Below are 19937 nucleotides of genomic sequence, written 5' to 3' on the forward strand. Positions count from 1 at the left end.
AAATTTCCACCAGGAAATGGCTTTCGTGGGAATTTTAATGATTAAGACGTTTGAAATTGGTGGGGAAATGCAATTTAAGTCATTTGAAACGAGCAAGTGACTTAATTTAATATGTAAACAAACATTTTTAAAAGAAAATTTCAAAACAAGAAACAACAGAAAAAAAGGAAAATTGTAATATTTTCTATCGGAAAGGTTTCTCAAATCGATGACAATTTTGTTTAAGGAGGATATAAGAAACATTTAGGAAGGAATTATTTACAACAGTCAATCTTAAGCCTAAAAAGAGTAAAAACCATGCAACTAGTCAGCCAATCATTTTTTTTTTTTTTTGTACAAAACCATAAACCTTTATTGTCTCTGAATTCGATACAACCGAATGCAATAAATTTCGTTTTCTAGTTAAAACACAAGATTTTGAAAGTCTATGCAAAATTATAAAAAAACGGACAACATAAAATAAACTGCTCTAAGAAACTAAAACATCAAAAAGTTACAAAAAAAGGTCAGGAAACTTCAGGCAAACGGTCTCTCAATAAGCTCAGAATCGATGCCAAAATGTCGCGACACTTTTTTTTCGCTTGAACTTCCCCGACCTTTAGCTGACTTTCTTTTTCAAGGTTAGAAAACACACGCTAACTAAAACATAACGAAAAAGGCGGGGAGAAAAACTGTGCGCAAAAAAACAGAGTTGTAAAAAATTGACAAGTAGAAAAGGCAGTTTGTTTTGGACTGTTTGACGCGGTTCGAAGTTCCCTCTTTGTGGCGATGCTTCTTCTGCTTCTTCGTCTTTTGTTTGTTTGACGCGCGACACTTTTGTTTGTTTTTTGTTTGTGTGTTTGTTTTGCTTGTGTACGTTTGTGTTAGTCCTATCGCTCTCTCCTTATATCAGTGTCAGAATTAAACTTTAACGCTAATGTTTACGGTTCGCATTTGACAGATCGCGTGTGAGGTAGTGTGCGCGTGTGTGTTAGTTAACTGTCACCTTAAAAACAATAGAAAGTGTGCTTAGGTGTGTTATTGTTGTTGTAACAAGTGCATTTCGAGTGTGCCAATTGGACGCTGCAGCATCGTTGGAGTGGTGGTGGTGGTGTTGTTGTTGTGTCTGCAGACTGCCCATTGTTCTCTTCTGCTCTCACTCTCTCTAGTATGCGTGCGCTTTGACAAACAAACTCGCGTTGGCGGCGTACGAGGGAATCGAACCGGCGACGTACTTTGCTTGGCATGCCAATCCGTTAGCCTGGAAGAGGGTTTGGATTTCGGGTTGCAAACGAAAAAGAAGAAAGCGGTGGAAGAGGATAGGGGGGGGGGGGGGAGGGCGTGCAATTTGGTGGTGGAAAGGTTAGAAACTTTGTTTAGTAAACACATACACAAAATAAACATATAAAACTAAATATTTACATATATACAGATAAAATGAGTAAGGGGAAAAAGGGCTTAGATACGGAAGAGGTTTTTGTTCATTGTAGTCTATCGTTTTTTTGTCTAGTCTTCAGAATAAAATCAAAAAAATAAAAAATATTGTTGAATCATGTTTATTTCCAATTTGAAACCACAAACCCTTGACCAAATTCGGTAGTGGTTTAATGATCAGTATCCATCTGTCATAATGAACAACATTTCACCGAAAACCGATTGTAAGATTAACCATAATAAATTTGTCACTTTGTCTGATATTTTGTGAAAATTTGAAAATTTCCCAAAAAAATATCTAAATGAAAATGCATTCAAAATCTTGCTAATGATAAAAATTTAAAATGTTCGAAAGAATATGATATTTTGTGAAAATTTGAGTATTACAAAAAATCTGATAAAAAAAATGCATTCCAATTTCGCTTCGTTTGATTCGTTTTTGCGAATTATGAATCTTTAATATATTCTGAAGTTCTTAAGCTTTGCAAATTCAACATGGTTTGGTTGGATTAAGTCAATTTCAGGAATAGATTTAAAGTGAATTATCGTTCGATATTTTCGATAATGTTATTTTCATTATTTATTTATTTATTTATTCATCAAAAATATAAAAAAAACTAAGTTTTTTATGACTTGCTCATTAATTTTTAATTCATGTTTCACGAATTTCATTCATGAATTTTGACAAATTTATTCAATATGAATGAATGAATATTTTTTTTCAAATCTATAATTGCCATGTAAACATTTAGGATATTTGAAAAAAAAAAAAAAAAATATTGAAATTGTAATTTTTTGTGTAGCTATGGATTGATAACCTTGAAAATAAAGAAATAAATTTAAAATGAATTAATATTTCAATATTCATTTCAATAATTAGATCTAATATTGATTTGAGAAACTGCTAACTGCTAACTGTTTAAACCACAATGAATAAAAAAATCGTAAATTACTACTAAAATTGGGTTCTAATGCTTTTTTTAAGATATACAAAATTTATCAATTTATTCAAACAGTCAAGAAGTTTTTCTAAATGAAATCAATTCTGGTCAAAACCTGAATCAAATCGAACCAGTTAGGAAGAACCAATAACAAAAGATCAATCTACAGCTTCATTCATTCTCAAGCGACCTTCCCAGCTGGCCCAGAATCACTTCCAGGTGCGTCGGCGGACCATTGCATTTCTGAAATCGCCAGCGTCAGCGCAAATTGTGTCACACTTCTTGCCCCCACAGTACGGGATAACCCTTGAAGCGCCGAGGGAGCTTTGTGACGATATGATATTTTTGCGATTTTAGCTTTGTTTAAATTTCAAACTCTTCCATTATTTTGATAAATATCTGAATAATTCTTAGTTGTTTTTTTTTTCTATAAAAATGTTCATATTTTGCATTTAATTATAATTTTTCTTAATTATAGTTTTTCTTTGTAAAGAACTGGGTTGATACTATTCTCTAAGTTATCTAAGGTTCAAGGGTTATTTTAAGTTCAGAATTCAATCAAAAATAAAAAAACCTTTATTTAACCCTTGATGCTTCAAGAGTTACTCTATAACGGCATCGCGTGCACCTCCCAAACATAAATAAACAAAACGCGCTGTGCGCGAAACCTCAAAAGAGGGTGCTAATAACCCCAAGGTAAGTAATAAAAAACGCCACGAAACGCGAACCAATTACCTGCAACAACGTTTATCGTTTTGCCACGATCTTCGCGTGCGACTTCCAACAACCACGCAACCTGACGTCAGACGCTCTCGGGTTGGTGGAATTGGCAAAACAGCTGCCAGAGCAGCAGTGCTGCTAGCCAACGCACGAAATCGTTCTGGATGTTATGTCATTCTAGGAGTTTAGTTGGAAAAGTTAGACTGGTTCCAACTGAATAAAAGATTTCAGAAAATCACCAAAACTTTGAACCAGTCTACAGCGTGGAGTCAAAGCCGGAGCTGCCGCCGCTCTGCGGGATGTTCAACATTGACCGAGATTCGCGAGAAGTTGGGAGTTCAACTCAAGTAGGTTGAATGTCATGTGTGCGTCGGTCAGTCTTCAACAGTTCGTCTTGTCAGCGCCGTTGTGGGGGGAGAACCACAAGATGATGTATTGCTTCGTCTTGAGGATGAGTTTTTGGAATCGGATATGGGGAGCGAGCAATAACAATGACTAAATTGAACAAAAACACGGCCAGTAAATGAAAGATAAACACTGCAGTTATCTTGAGGGGGAAGAAAGGCTCAAGGTGCACAAACAGACACACTTTTCGAGTTGATTGCGTAAGACTCGGGGCAACGAGGACGAGGTAGAACGAGAGTAGTAGCTACGACAAACTACCCGCGGGTGTAATTGCATACCGGCAGGCAAAGTGAACATTAAGTGAATAATTGCAGGGCAAAGCCGCTGCTACCACCCTCAACCTCTCGTGATGGACAGAAGAAAAAAAGATTGTTTCATGAACACCTACCTTGGCGCGCTTCACCAGCTCGTCCTGGGCGGCCTTGATGTTCTCCTTCTTGCCGCCCCAGGCGCGCAGCACCGAAGCCTGCAGGGCACGACCGTACGAGAAGGTCAGGGCCCACGGTCTCAGCAGCGGCACCTGGTTGATGGCGTTCAGGTTGACGGAGGCCTCCTCCTCGGACTGTCCACCGGACAGGAAGGTGACTCCGGGCACGGCGGCTGGCACGGTGCGGCGCAGGGCCAGCACGGTAGCGAGACCGATCTCCTGGGCGGTCGGCTTCTTGGCGCAGCTCATGCCGGCGGTGACCATGTTCGGCTTCAGCAGCGTACCCTCCAGGTAGACGTGGTGGTCGCTCAGCGCCTTGTACACCGCGGCCAGCACCGTCTCCGTCACCTTCAGGCAACGCTCCAGATCGTGGTCACCGTCGGGCAGGATCTCCGGCTCAACGATCGGCACGATGCGCTGGGACTGGCAGATGGACGCGTAGCGGGCCAGCACGTTGGCGTTCTCCAGGATCGACTGGTAGCTGGGGGTGTTCTTGCCGATCTTCAGCACGCAACGCCACTTGGCGAAGTCGCAGCCGTCCTTCTTGTACTGAGCGCAGCGCGCACCCAGATCGTCCAGACCTGGCAACAGAGGAGAAGGAAAGAAAACGCATATTTTAATGAGAATCTTAATTACAGTTATAGCGCAGTTATATTGCAACTTTTATGGATCATCAATTAGCGGAGGAAACGTAAACAGCTCGTGTAACATAAATAACATTTCAAAAGGGCACAAAACTTTTGTAAACAATAGTGTATCCCTTGCACTCGAATGACAGTTTGCATAAGGTGTGAGAGGGATACACTCTTGTTTACAAAAGTTTTGTGTCCTAATGAAATGGAAAGAACGAATTGTGCCTGAGCGTTGTTGACTCTTTTTTCGGCAACAAATTATTTTTGTTAAAAAATTCTCGAATTATTTTTTAATCGAAAAAATATACAAAGCTCAGTTTTACAAAACAAAATAAATGACACAACTGGATTTTTTTTAATTTTGGGAATTCCTGGGATTTTTTTGCCAAAAGAACAAAGTTGTAATATTTCAATGAAAGTTTTAAATTTTTTGCTCATGGCAAAAGCGTTATATTGGTTTTTGGCTAGAAAAAAATATAAAGAAAAAGTTTAAAACTCACAACATGTTTTTATTTTAAACATTTTTTTTCTAAAGCTGGTCATGCTGAACACTTGCTTTTATTCAAAGTTTATGTAAAATAAATAAAAAAAAACTTTTCTATTTGTAAAGAATGAAAAAGTCGGCAATTTTCGAATCTATCTTTGGCAAAGAATAAAAAAATAAAAAATATAATAAAAAATGCTGCCCATGTTCAAAAAAAACTTTCAATAAATGTTATTGAAAAACTGTTTTGAAGAATACAAAGTCTCAAGAAAAAAACAACTTACATTTTTTATGTGAGAAACTACTCATGCTCAAAAGAAGTAAAAACAGAAAAATAATAAAAAAATAATACAATTTTAAGAACTGCTTCCTCAAATCAAGACTAACTTTTCTAAGGGGCGTAATATTGACTGTTTGGCCCTATTTAAATGTAAGTCTTGATAAAAAATTAAAATATTGTTTTCGTAAAGATTGGACAACTTCACGAATGTTCAATATTTTCAAATTGAAAATATTGCTGAGATATCGACATTAGAAAATCGTGGGATGTTTGGGTGAGACTAAGAAAGCATCAATTTTCTGTTTTAAAAGCTTTGCATAGCAATATCTCAGCAACGGTCGTATTCACAAAGTAGGGCGTCCAATTTTCCCGGATTTTTTATTTCTCGGGAAACGGGAAAAATATTTTTGAAATCTCGGGATCCCGGGAAATTTTTGAAGCAGTCATAAAATCTATGTTTTCAAAATATTTTATATGTTTTCAAACTTAAAATCATAGAATTAGCTCAATAATAAAAATAATTGGTGACAATCTACAACAAACAAGGACGACAGTTTTTAAGTAAGGCTTCATCCATAAAGTACGTCACGCTAAAATCCGCCAAAACTTATCCCCCCTCTGTCACGCTTTTCCTATACATATAACATGCAATGTCACACTTGCTCAGACCCCCCCTCCCCCCCTAGAGCGTGACATACTTTATGGATGACGCCTAACGTAAAAGAAATGAAAAATGGCTTTTTTTAGAATTTGAAAAAAAAACACCAATATTCAATTTTGATTCAAATTTAATAACTATTATATAAAAATATTTTTCTTTTATTTTTTGTTTTATATGCCACAACAAAAAAAGCTTGACAACCCGGGCAGACGGTAATAACAAAATTAATAATATTTCAATAACAAATCCTGTTAAAATAACAAAAAGTGTTATTATTTTATCCTGAAGTTCTACTTCAAGAAGAAAAAATAATAAGAGTACCCGGGCAGACGGTAATAACAAAATTCATGCCATTTCAATAACAAGTACTGTTAAAATAACAAAAAGTATTATGGAATATTCTTACAAAATCCATTTTTGCATAAGAGTTCAATAACAGTTTATGTTATCATAACAAAATTTGTTATTGGTCTGTTATTGGTTGAAAGCCAAAACAACTTTGGAATAACAATTATTGTTATGGAAAAATAACTCCAACTGTTATTGGGATGATCGGATTAGTTGTTAAAATAACAAAAAATAATAACAAAGATTTGTTCGAAGAATAACTCAATATGTTATTAGTCTGTTATTACAATAACAATCCAATAACAAAAAATTCATAACGGCGAATAACAAAACTTGTTATAAATAACATAAAATGTGATTGGCCTAGTATTTTCAAATATCAAAAAATGTTATTCCCACGTTATTTCCGTCTGCTCGGGTATCTGATAAAATAACCAAATTTGATATTGAAGTGATATTATATTGAAAATGTTTAATAACACGCTAATAAGAGGAAATGTTATACATTTCAAAAACTCTCCTAATAACAAAATTTGTTATTCGTTCGGTATACTGACTTAGAAATAAAATTACCATAAATCGCACAAATGGAAAAGTTTCTAAGTGTCCATAACACAATTTGTTATTATTTATTCTTTTGTTAAATATGTTTAGAACTTTGGGATAATTTTGACCAATTTCGTCGGGGTCATTATTTTGGCCATGAAATGGGGTCCTTAAGCTAAAATTATTCTGAAAAGTTGAAATTTTGGAAGTTGATGTTTATAATTATTTGATATACCCCCTAAGGGACTTTGCTAAAATTGGCTAGAACTATGGGATAATTTTGACCAATTTCGTCGGGGTAATTATTTTGGCCATGAAATGGGATCCTTAAGCTGAAGTTATTCTAAAAAGTTGAAATTTTGAAAGTTGATTTTTTTTAATTATTTGATATACCCCCTAAGGAACTTTACTAAAATTGGCTAGAACTATGAAATAATTTTGACCAATTTCATCGGGGTCATTTATTTCACCATGAAATGGGGTTTCAAGCTAAAATTAAACCGATAAAATTAACTTTTGAGAGCTCATTTTTTTTAAATTTTGTTATATTCCCTAACGGAATTGATCTATTTATTGAGAATTTTTGAAGTGTGAATAACAAAAACTGTTATTATTTTCACAGAGTCAGGAAGTCGGATCTGAAGTTGAAGTTCGAGCTGGAGTGAGACCTCGGAGACTGCATCGGATTCAGCAAATTTTCAGCAACTTTTACTTGGAGTCGGAATCTGTGAAGTCGGGTATTTTTGGAGAGCTGAAGTCGTCGTTGACGTCATATCCTGCATCCAGAGTCGGAGTTGTCTTCAAAGTATGGATTCAAAATTATTTTTATTGAGTCCTTTTTGGTACGGGGACCTGGTTAGGACTGAGTCGGCTTTTGAAGTTACATTTTTCTTAAAGCTAAGAGTAATTAAAGAGATTTAAAAAAAACATCTCTGGAAATAAAATGATACCAGTCAATGTCAAATTCAAGATAAGAATGTCTTATTTTGAATAAAACATATTTTACTAATTTTCTTTAAGTTACTTTCGCCAACTGGGGAAAATCAGGACTACAGGCTGAAAAGATACAGGAGATTTCAGAGCAATACATTTGTAAATCGGTGTATTAATTGCTTTGATTCCGGTGTTTGATGAAAAATAATTTAAGATGATATTCATTTCAAATTTAAAATCCTAAATATGAATATAATACCCAGTCTTTTAAAAAACATAAAATTAAATAGAAATTATTCAAAGCGCCAGGAGTTTCACGGATCAGTGAACTAAAATTTAAACCATTTTCCCTAATATGTCAAATTAAAGCTGATGTTTGCCGAATACAAATTTTAATGCTTTAAAATTTGGATTGATTACTTTGTATTCAACTGCTCATCTATTTTCAAAACCAAACCTGAATTTCCAGACCAAAATTTGATATTTTTTTCTATAACGGGAATTTCTCGAAAATTGTCCCGGGAATTCCCGGAATGGGCGCACTACAACAAAGTTCAAAAAAGCAAAAAAAAATGAATTCTCTCAGCTTTCAAGAAATATTTATTTTAAAAGTGTGCACTAATTAAAAAAAAAATCAAAAACTGCGACTATTTTCAAAAAAGTTACCTTAAAATGGCTATAACTTGAGAACGGTGCACTTTATCAAAATTTCACTAAAGTACTTTTTGATTGCAAATAACATCGAAAATGAAGTTTAAACATTTTTGCAACTAATATTTCGATTTTTTGAAAAAATCAGTATTGATTAAAAAATTCATAACTCAGTCAAAGATTGTTTGCACAACCTGGAAATTTCTGAAATGTTGGTATTTGATGTCCCCTTAACCATATATAAAATAGTGTTTTTTTTTTTTGCAATTAAGTTTAAGTGACAAAAAGTGAAATTAAAAATCATCATTTTTTTACCATGTATCATTTTTTCAGTGTAGTCCTTATCCATACCTACAACTTTGCCGAAAACACCAAATCAATCAAAAAAATCCTTCAAAAGATACAGATTTTTGAATTTTCATGCATCATTTTTGTATGGACGGTTGCCAAATTTGTAATGGCTTCTTTGGGCAAACCGAAAACACCAAAAAAGTTTCAGCTACTTTTTTTGTAACTCTTGTGATCGAATCCGTACAAAGTATGTTGAAGAATTCGGGATTTTTGAATCGAAATCAAGGAAACTTTCAATCGAATGATTATTTTGAAAAATCCTACAAAATTCAAAGAAAAGCTAGTTTGAGTCCGATGAAACGTTCCAATAAACGAACTAAAGTAAATTCTATCATATCTCGACCCCCCCCCCCCGGGAGGATTATCCTTGGGCACACTGCAAGGGTGTGTCGTCCCAGTCCCCGGCAAACTTGGAGATAACGCGGAAAAACGATGTGCAAATAAAATGTGCGCACACTTTATGGGCAACCCCTTCAGCTATGATCGTGGGTGGGTCGCAAGAGTTATTGGAGCTGGACGATGTGTCGGTCGGCACACAATGATGGGTTTGTAAATAGCTAGTGGTGACACTTAATAACGCATACGTACAGCGCGAGGACCAGGACAAAGTGCATAAATTACGGTTATTATCAGTAAACAAGCAAGGTCCTGCCAACGCCGGGGCATGAGTTTGGCCCAATGAACCGACTGTGGTACAATGTGTGAGGAAAATTCCATGCCAAAGAGGTGATTTAAAGTTTTTTTATTTTTCACTTTTTTCATAATCATTGTTAGATATTTGTTTAACGTGAAAAATATATAAATTATTTGAACAAATATTTGCAAAATTCGTTTTCTGCATGGAAAGTCTGATGTTGTTTATTGATCAATGGCGCTCTAATTACGCATCATGCTCATGATGGTATCCATATGAATGGAGAGCAAATTGTACTGGATGTGTCAGCAACCCAACGGATGGCAAAACACTGTTTGTTAGTTGATAGATTGCTTAATTTACTGAATCAATATAGCGAAAATTTGATTATGGCAAATAATTTTCGTTTGCATTTGGTGCGTACTTAAAAAAATAATTGAAGTATACTTTTATCACAATCACAAACAAATTGACTAAAATGGCATCATCCATTCACTGCCAGAAGCAAAAAAAAAGATATTGAAAAGAAAACCAAAGCTCAAATCTTTTCCAACCACCTGGCCTTATTCAATCAGGTCGGATTTATTTTTCTCAATTTTCTTACAATCTTCCCCCCTCAACTCACCTTCAGTCCTTCAATCCGGAAAAAATCAACATCGATTTGCACTCCCCAAAGCCCCGAGCGCAGAAACTTCAAATCCGTTCCAGGACAACGGAGAGCACGGTCAAGAAAAATACAATGTGCCCTCGTGGCACAATTTTGCCGACACGTGTCCACGGTTTACATTTCCGGTTGCAAGAGGGGGAAGGATTGAAGGTGAAGGGGAAAATCACCCCTGACGACCATGTTTCCGGAAGAGTAAAAAAGCAAGTGTAATTAAGCTTTCGAGGCACTTGCCACTTTGCGTTACAAGCACGTAATTTCCAAGGAGTTTTTGAAAGGAAGAGAAAAGGTTAAGCGAGCTGGAAGTTGCGAACTTTGCTTGGCTTGGCAAGAAGTTTGAGCAGATTGTTTGTATTATGCATTCTTAACTATAGCGAAGAATTCTTTCCGGATTTTTTAGACAAATTTAAAAATTTATTTGTAAAAAGGTGTATTTAAAAAAATTAATGGGATTTTTGCAACACCTTTCACTGAGTTCCTCCCTTTCCAAGATTCGACCCAGTTAATAGCTTGTCACAGAGTACGGTGAAAGCAAGCTCGAAACTGCACACTCTAATTAACTTAACGCTGACATTTTATGGCGGTTGGCATCACTGCTGTTGTGCTGTGTTGCTCCAGGAAATGAAGTAACTCTATCCATTTCATCCCCTCTGTTTGGCCTGAATATCCAGTCCAGCACAAAAGTGGCACATTTTTCGCTCTAACAAGGCTGAAAGAATGTGTGTGTCTCCATTGTCGAAGCTTTCACGTTCATCAGCCCGGAAAAAGTGAGCTAATTAACACGAAACTGCACGAGTTTTTTTTTCCCCACTGCCTCCGCCGTTAATTAAAATCTCAATTCTAGCATCAAAACAGCAAAACTACAAAACTCACCCTGGGTGGTGCACTCGCCCTCCGAGCCGTACAGATCGACGACGCCCTTGTCGACCTTGATGCCGGCCAGGATGCCCTTCTTCTTGAGCAGCTCAACCAGCGGGGTGCCATCGTCGGCCTTCTGGTACAGCGTCTCGTGGAACAGGATCACGCCGGAGATGTTCTGCGACAGGCGCTCGTCGGCGGTGAACAGCAGCTGACGGTACTGGCGGCGGTTGTCCTCGTTGTTCTCGACGCCAATGTCCTGGAAAAAAGGGGGATTCAATCAATGATAATTCTAATTTTAAATGATAGGTAATCGTGGAACGTTCAGGAATAAGTATTAACTTTTTTCATTGTTTTAACTATTATTTGAATGATTAACCCTCTACTGCCTTATTTTTTTTTCGAAAATATTACCACCTGCTATCATTACCATTAGTATATTTAGTTTTAACTTGTTTTTGAAGCTACTTTTTAATTTTTTACAAACTTTTACTCTAAGATAACACCATTATGATTTAAATTATTCAAAAATGCTTAAAGTAAAGTATGGGATAATACAAAAAATATTGCATACTTATTTTCACATATAATAAAGAAAAAAAAATAAAGCAATGCTCCGAGATATCGGTAATTCGATTTCTATTCAAATTTTGAAATCTGGCTGAAACTTTTTTGGTGCCTTCGGTATGCCCAAAGATGCCATTTTGCATCAGCTGTCCATGCAAAAATGATATATGAAAATTTAAAAATCTGTATCTTTTGAAGGATTTTTTTGATCGATTTGGTGTCTTGGGCAAAGTTGTAGGTATAGATAAAGACTGAAGAAAAATGATACACAGAAAAAAAAATTTGTGATGGATTTTTGTTACTTTTACACTGACAGAAAATTTATTTACAAAAAAAATCACTATTTTTAATTTTTTTAAATGTTTTAGGGAACATAAAATGGCAATTTTTCTGAAATTTCCAGAAAGTGCAAATTTTTCGAGTTATGAATTTTTGAATCAATAGTATTGATTGATTGATTCAGTACTGATTTTTTTCAAAGAAAGAAAATATTGGTCGAAAAAATGTTTCAAATTCAGTAATCGATGTCAAATCAAATTTTCAATCAAAAAGAGCACCGTTTTCAAGTTATAGCTATTTTTAGGTTTTTTTTTTCGAAAATAGTCGCAGTTTTTCATTTTTTTAAATTTGTGCCCATGCATCCATACTTTTGAAAATTATTATTGAGAAGTTGATGAAATTCTCTTTATTTTGCTTTTTTTAACTTTATTGAAACCACGCTTAGTTGCTGAGATATCGCCATGCCAAGATGCAAAGAAATCAGGTAAATTAATGTTTTCTGAGTCTTACACAAACAACTCACCATTTTCTAATGTCGATATCTCAGCAACTAATGGTCCGATTTTCAATGTTAAAATATGAAACATTCGTTAAAATTGCTGGACCAAACATTTAATATTACGCCCTTTGGAAATGACTGTCTTGATTAAAAACAATTGAAATATTGTTTTCGAACAGATTGGAAAATTTCAATTTATAAAAATAATATGTTTCCAAAAGTTGTACGTCTTTTTCCGATCTGTAGTCTAAAAATTTAAATTTGCAAAAATTCTAAAAAGCCATATTTTAAGCAAAACAATGAAAAAGGGCCGAAGCCGAAGTGTAAGCAAAGAGTCTGTCCTGCTCACGTCAGTTGATGTTTACATTAGGAACAAGCAAGATATACCGTAAACTGGGGTGACTTTGATAGGTTTTTCAAATGCCCGTCAAATTAATATCTAAACATTTTAGAGCATGAAGGGATAGCCTATTATTGAACATATATGCACAAATTTGACTGCTACATTGGATGTATCAAAATGAGTGGCCAAATTTAATTTCTATCAATGTCACCCCGGGCTATCAAAGTCACCCCAGTTTACGGTACTCTTTGTTTACTCTACAACGTTTTGCTAGATTTGATAAAAAAAAGAAACAAAGTTAAACTTGATTTCATATTATTTCAAACAGAAATTTGTACAAAATCAAAAGAAAATCCAACATTTGTTTAATCATTCAATATTCAAAATAAATTATTGTTTGCAATCTCCCCTGAAATGTTGTTTATGTGTCAACCATACGACGATAAAGATATTCCATTTTCTTTTAAAAAGCAATTCAACAGCAATTCTACATGAAAGTTAAAGAAATAAAAAAAAGTTACCTAATTTGATGCGTGAGTGATTCAAAAATGGGCCAAATGCCTGACGATTTGCTCAAAATTTTTATCTTCGGATTGCAAAAAAAGTGAGGATTTGAGATTTTTTTAACAGTTTTGAGTTAAAAAAAACCGACTAACACTTGAAAAAGTCTTTTCTGAAACATAAAACTCGTCGTTTGGACCGGAAAATCCATGTCTTAAAACATTTTGATCTTATTCTTCATACAATTTCACATAATAAATAAAAAAATTAAGTTGTTGCACGGTGAAAAAAAAACGAGTTTTGCGTGTATTTTCGTCGCAGTAAATTTGATCAGGCCTATCAATGCCCAATGACTTGATTTTTCACGCCAAATTTCATGGAACGTCAAACTTTTTAAATAACCTTTAATATCTAATGTTTATATTACTTAAACTACTTTTTATGCATGATTTCAGGGGCGCCGACATTAGGGGTCCTGATTTACCTTCTATTTTTTTCCAATTTGCTACTATTTTAAGTATTTTATTGAATTCCATAGCAATACAAGATTTAAGTCTTGTCTAGCCAAAATGATTAAAATAACTTTAATGCCCAGCTCACTACTTTTTTTTTAATTTTCATTCCCAAAAAAGTTAAATAAAAAAATTAGAGGCAAAAATAAAATAATCTGTGATCAAATCATCAAAACAAATAAAAATCGGATAAGAGTTTTTTTTTTTCGGATCTAGTTTTTTTAATCCATAGATATTTTGTTTTTTTATAGAACAGATCCATTTTTACACTGGAAACTTGAAAATTCAAAGAGAACCATCAAACCAAATCATCAAATATCGTAAAATTGAATCAAGAAAAAAACTGCAATGTTCTAAAAAGGCCTGATTTAAGAGATTAAACATATTTCTCGAAATTATGTTGAAATTCTATCTTTAAAGTAAAATGGTAATCCAACAGTACATTTTGCGATAACTTGATGATACAGAGATTTTTTTTTACTGATTTTTATTCACATTATTTAAGAATTCATGGCATTAATTTCTTTATAAATGTTGTAATAATTTTATGTTAGGAGCGAGTCCACAAACAGGGCATTTCTCCTTCGTATGGGACGTCGTTTGCGCCTCACCAATCTGCCAGACATTTTCAGGGATTGTTTGGACATATTTAAGTAAAATGTGAGACAAATATTAGCACTTTAGGTCAACTAGAAATGGGGCAAATTGGGACACACAGTTTGAAGGTTCTAAAACGTTAAAAATCTATATATGGCTTTAATTTGAGGAAAATTCACTTAAATTTCAAAATCCAAAATGCATCTGAAAGGGTTTCAAAAATGAAACAATTTACACCCAAAAAAATCACTAAAAGAAAAAGTGTCTGTTAAACTGCCTAACCCAAAGCGTTCTCTGTCTCAGATGGTAGTCCCAGATGTCCCCTAAAAGCTTATTGAATTTCATTAAATCATCATGAAATCTACAAGCTAAATTTTAAATATGTGTGAACTTGGGCGGAAAAAGCAAGGTTACGCTCTACTGAAAAATTACCTTAGAAATACTCTTCGGAGCAGAAGAAAGGACTTTTTTTGAAGGATGGTGTCCTTCACTTTTGGGGCAATGACTATCAATGATTGTTCTGAATTCAGGATCCAGAAATAGTAAATTGGAATGAAAAAAATAATCACTCTATGTAAAATACTTCTACAATCAACACAAACAAAACCTTTTTTTGATTGAAACATTCTGAATCAAGATTTGAATGTTTTTTTTTCTAAAACAAACATGGCCGTCAAATGGCCGATTGGGGATGATGCCTTCCAGAGCCTTAACAAATTTCAATAACCACTTTTAAACAATTTTATTCTAGCACACAAAAAAAACTACTCACGGCGAAGCGCTTGCCGCAGGTGGCGGTCGACTCATCGGCGGCCAGGATTCCCTTGCCGGGGGCGACGATGGCCTTGGCGATGCGGGACAGCTCCTCCTGGACCTCGACGGTCGGGTAGTTGAAGTAGGTGGTCATGTTGATGAGTTTTTGGAGACGACTGCAAGAAAAAAGAGAGTTATTAGTTAAATTTTGCATTAGATTTACGAAATAATTCAATCGACAGTGTACATCAAGATTTAGTTCAACCGTTTACTGCTAGATAGTAGCACCGACTAGCATGACGCACACGAGTGTGTCTAGACTAGAGATAATCGTACGCGCGCGTCACTGCGACCTTTGTCACGTCCGCGTTGCTACACATCTGCGCAGTAGCCCCGTCGCGCAACATGACGTCATCAGTTTCAGAAGCTGATGAATTTAGCGAAACATTTCAACGCTACATCATCCAATAGGAAAGTCACGTAGGCGATCGGGTTACGCGAGATTGCATCACTTCTAAACGTCAACAACGTTTCAATACCTTCACCGGAGAACTAAGGGGAACCAACCCTCAGCTCGAACACCTCAAGACTGACTGACTCTGGTAGCCCAAAGAATCGACGGCTAAGTACGACGTCAAAAACCGAAAAATCGACAACTGCGCGATGACCTGCAGGTTCTAAATCTGGGCCTTGATAAGACAGAGCAGCGTTTGACGAAAGAGAAGGACGGTAATCGGGAAAGATGCCGCCGACAACAACAAACCGGTCAACAGAACCAGTTTTGGGAGATTGCGTTCTAGGCGGGTTTCGTTTGGTGGAATTTTGAAGTTCTGGACCGGCGACTTGGCAACAACGGCAACAACTTTGGAGGTGTGTAACTTTCCATAGGACCAAGGTTTGGTGGTTATCGCTTGAACGACATTTTTGTTTATGTTTTTACGATGATAACGATGATTTTGACGTTGGCAGCTGTTTGGTCGTAAACTGGCGTTATCAGTGGGCGAAAATAGAGTTCGGGAAGAAGAGAAAGTAGGATGTGCTGTTGAGATGATCTATTCCATCCAGGAAACATTTGTTGATCCGATTTTAAAAATGGGTTTTATAAAATTATAAGAAATTTACTTCACAATTTTTAATGGCATCGACATTTTATTTTTGTCAATTATTTATTTTGTTGAAAAAATTTCGTCATTTCCTGAGGTAATTTTCGTTTTTGTTTTATATAACAAAAAGACACAATTTTAAATTTCAAAAATTTCGAAAAATCGCATTCTGTATTTTTTGCATCAGATTGCATCAGAAGAAGCAGCAAAATCTCAGTTGTTTTTTTCTTTTATTTTTGAGAAATTTATAGCCATATTTTGTTTTTTTTTTGTGTGTAAAATGTAAAGCTTAATATCGTTAAGTTTCTACCGAATAAATATAATTAATCAGTTAAGAATTTCTAACAGTTTACGTAAAAGGAAAAAAATGTGTTTTTAAACTGAAATACTGACTATTACATTACAAAGGTTGAAACAAATTTACTTTTGAAAAGCTTTAGCATAGCATTGTAACCCTCGATCATTTTATTTCTTAAGTTAGTTGAAGTTATACAAATAAAAAAGACAAATGGAGAAGATCCAAAAAAATCCAACAAGGTTTCTCAACAGCAATAGGCAAAGTTCGTCAAATCGTCGCCGTCGTGCTAACTTGTCGTATGTGCATTTTGAGCCAAATTGAGTTAAGAACGCCATTTTGTGCATCTCACAATGCCACATCTTTTGACCTTCACAGATCCCCAAAATTCGATTTCAATCCTAAGATATTCAATGAAAACCTAAAAAGCTACGAAAATTTTTGTCACTTTTCATATAAAAGTAGTTTCAATCTTGTCGTGCTATCTTGTCACTCCCTGAAAATTGATGTAAGTGCGACAAAAGGCCAAAGAGATTTCAGGTCAGGATGCGTTTGACGCACGTACAAGCTAGACTACCGTAAACATATGTAATTATAACTCGGCACTCCAGCAACCAACTTTAATCAAACTTCGGGACAATGCACAGAATGGTCAGCCAAACAAAACGTGTTTGTTATTGTTTACGCGTTTTTCTCGGAACGTCAAAATGGCGGGTGCGACAAGATAGCACGACGACGTCGAAATGATTCTCAGTGAGCACTCATTGGTTTAGGGAAGAGAATATGCCTCTTTAAAACGGTCACAAAAGAAACGTGAGATGCATCTTGATCTGTTGTCTCCTTTTGTAAGGGTCAATGCTTTTAAACAATATGAAAATTGATCGTTGCTTGATGTCTTTTTGACATCTCGACATAATTTCCAAAGTTTGACTGACAACCTAAACAAAAAAGAAAGATCAAGATTCGTTGCAACGGAAACGATCCCAAGTGAACATCAAGTACAAGTTCAAGCAACTGTCCTTAACATTGGCGAAACATCAGCGTAGAAGGTCCCCAAAAATAGGCACGCCAAAAGTAAACAAAATGATTGTTCTATATTTAAACCATTTATAAAGAAAGTGAAAACAAAAGTGCACTTGATTTTCTTGGCACTGAGATGCTTCACCTCTGTCTCTCCATTTCTAGATGACGTTCTCATTGTCTGGTGAGAGTGTGAAAGTGAAATTCCGTGACGCAACTGTGCTAGGGTAATTTGTTCTAGATTGCGTAACACCAGTGAACACAATTTTCGTGATTTTTTGGGATCAAGATTCTTGAAAAATAAATAGTTAAAATCAACAATTTGATGGGTTTATTTTTAAATAAGATCTTATCGAGTCAAAATAATCAGTAATTTACTTGGAAATAGAACAAATTGCACTTTTCCTCCCCAAACCACCATGCGTTCTCTGTGACATTCTCAGGTCACGCGCCGTGCCCAAAAAAAAAAGATCATAAAAAATATAATTCAACCGGCATTTGCGCAGAACTGCGCACAATCGTCTGCTAGGGCAGGCGGTCATATGTTGTAATTCCCACCCAAAACCTCCCTGCAAAAAAATAGGTCACTTTGGACCTCCCAAAAAAAGTCCTTGAACTTGGTTGTCAATAACAACGTTTTTCGTAAACGTCACGAAACACTTGTGTAACTTTTGTGAAACAAAAAAATGACAAATTTTGAAGATTTTTCGACTGGTCGAAAACAGAAATCGTTACCATCCACGCCAACGGAACCGAATTACATAAGCACCGTCTGGGGTGTTGGTTTGTGTGTTTCAAAACACCCAAGAAAACACCGGCACGACCTTTACACGCGCTATCAGAAGCAAAGTTCTTCCTACTCGATTGACTCCGACCCGTTAATCAGCCCCAATCAAGACTAATTATTATCTCGAGCAGTCTACGGACTAGTAAACAACAAGACATTCGACAGCGAAATTGAACTTGACCCGAAAAGTCAGCTAAGGTCATCCCTATCGCAGCGGCGGACTCCGGTGACGTATGACGAAAAGTGAAAAGTAGGTGCGTCACGGTGGAGATGACCTAACGGTGGGGATCAGCTGGAAAATTCCATGGGAATGCTCTGAAGTTTGATGGTGGCGTCAAGGAGAGCGAACCTGGACGCGTGCCAACAAAGTCGAACAACACCTCACGGAAATCTCAACGAAGCAAGGGTGTTTATTTCTAGACAAAGTCGTAGATCGTGAGAATCGATCCGACATCTAATGGATGGGGTTCTCACATGATTTCCTGAACCAAGTGATGCGCAGAATCCACTGCCCAGCCAAGAATGGCAACGGGAAGTTATATCTTTAGAAGCACTCCCATGGCTTCGCCAAGATGAAGAATTAATCCATTTGGATTACGGAAGCCTCCCAAACCGAAAAAAATATCCCCTTAAAATCTCACTTTTAACAAGACTTCTAACGCAGAGGTCATTTGAAAGGTGCGGGATCGTTGACACCCCACAGTCTGGAAAGTGAAGAGGAGGGGAAAGCTTTTCACCTCCCACTCCCGGGGAGTCGGGATGGGGTTTCGAAATCGAGAGTGGAGCTGCTGCTTCAAGGTTACAGCAATGTCAGCGCACTGAAGAAAGAACCTTCCGCAAATCCTCGGGAATTTGCAACCAATCGATGCCGCTTAAACCCGTGAAATCCCCCAAAACTTCACTTGAAATCGCCAACCACAATGGCCGGTCACTAGCAAGTGCTGAAGTGTGCAAATTGCGACCCTAGTCATAAAAGTTGCAATTTTCTTCCTCTAATCGCGTAATAATCACCAGTTTACATCACATTGAACTCAAAACAACCAACCCTAATCACTTCATTGTAGTACAAACTAACAGTACCAAGTACTATCAACTAAATCGTTAAAACAAAAAAAAAGGTGAAAGATAAAAAAATAGTCTACTCACTAAAACTTCACTGAGAAACACACGAGATGGAGACTCGGAGCGACTTCTTCTGACGACCTTTACTGGAAGGCGTGCACACACGGTATAATCGGGTTCGACGGGTGGCGAGCAGAATTTTGAGTTGGAGACGTCGCGGCAAAGAGGTCGATTGAAGGTCGCCACTGACGGGCGACGGTGGCGATGTCTAGCGGAATTCGGGTGAAGCGAGTCACGTCACGTAACGCGCTGCGCGCGAGCGCTAACAGGAGTAACGCCAGTGACGGGTGTTATGTGCCAGGTGAAAATGGCAGTTTTTTTCAGTGGCGATTGGAAAATTTCCACGAAAACTCACCAGTTTGAACATTAATATTGAAACAAGTGGGATGACAATCTTTTAGTCAAAAATAAAACAATAATCGAGCAGTCACGCCGCAGCATCAACATTGCACAAATCTGACGCAACATAAACCTGTTTGTTGAAAATATTCATTGAATGACGACGGTACCTTTCACCTTAACTAATGGAGTGTGCAAACATATGATTCATAAAAGTAGTGCAGCTATTGCGCGAAACTACAACCAATTTCAACAAGGGGGTGTAGCTCAAA

The 19937-nt window shown here is 36.3% G+C and overlaps 1 protein-coding gene across 2 annotated transcripts in view; it reads right to left on the minus strand.

Moving 5' to 3' along the window:
- The window catches only part of LOC120421236 (fructose-bisphosphate aldolase), a 31104-nt gene extending 11598 nt beyond the window's left edge, over positions 1-19506 (minus strand). Inside the window, exons 1-5 of one of the 2 annotated variants that reach the window (XM_039584434.2) lie at positions 19351-19506; positions 15019-15175; positions 10964-11207; positions 3868-4487; positions 305-1240 (exon numbers count right to left, since the gene is read on the minus strand). In XM_039584434.2, the coding sequence (XP_039440368.1) occupies positions 1145-1240; positions 3868-4487; positions 10964-11207; positions 15019-15153 (1095 nt within the window). In that variant the 5' untranslated portion in view covers positions 15154-15175; positions 19351-19506 and the 3' untranslated portion in view covers positions 305-1144. Of the gene's footprint in view, positions 1-304; positions 1241-3867; positions 4488-10963; positions 11208-15018; positions 15176-19350 lie in introns of those variants that run through there. The other variant, XM_039584435.2, reaches the window with a different exon arrangement.
- Positions 19507-19937: the final 431 nt, after the last annotated feature.

This window comes from Culex pipiens, chromosome 3 (assembly GCF_016801865.2).
Source record: "Culex pipiens pallens isolate TS chromosome 3, TS_CPP_V2, whole genome shotgun sequence".
NCBI classification, from domain to species: Eukaryota; Metazoa; Arthropoda; class Insecta; order Diptera; family Culicidae; genus Culex; species Culex pipiens.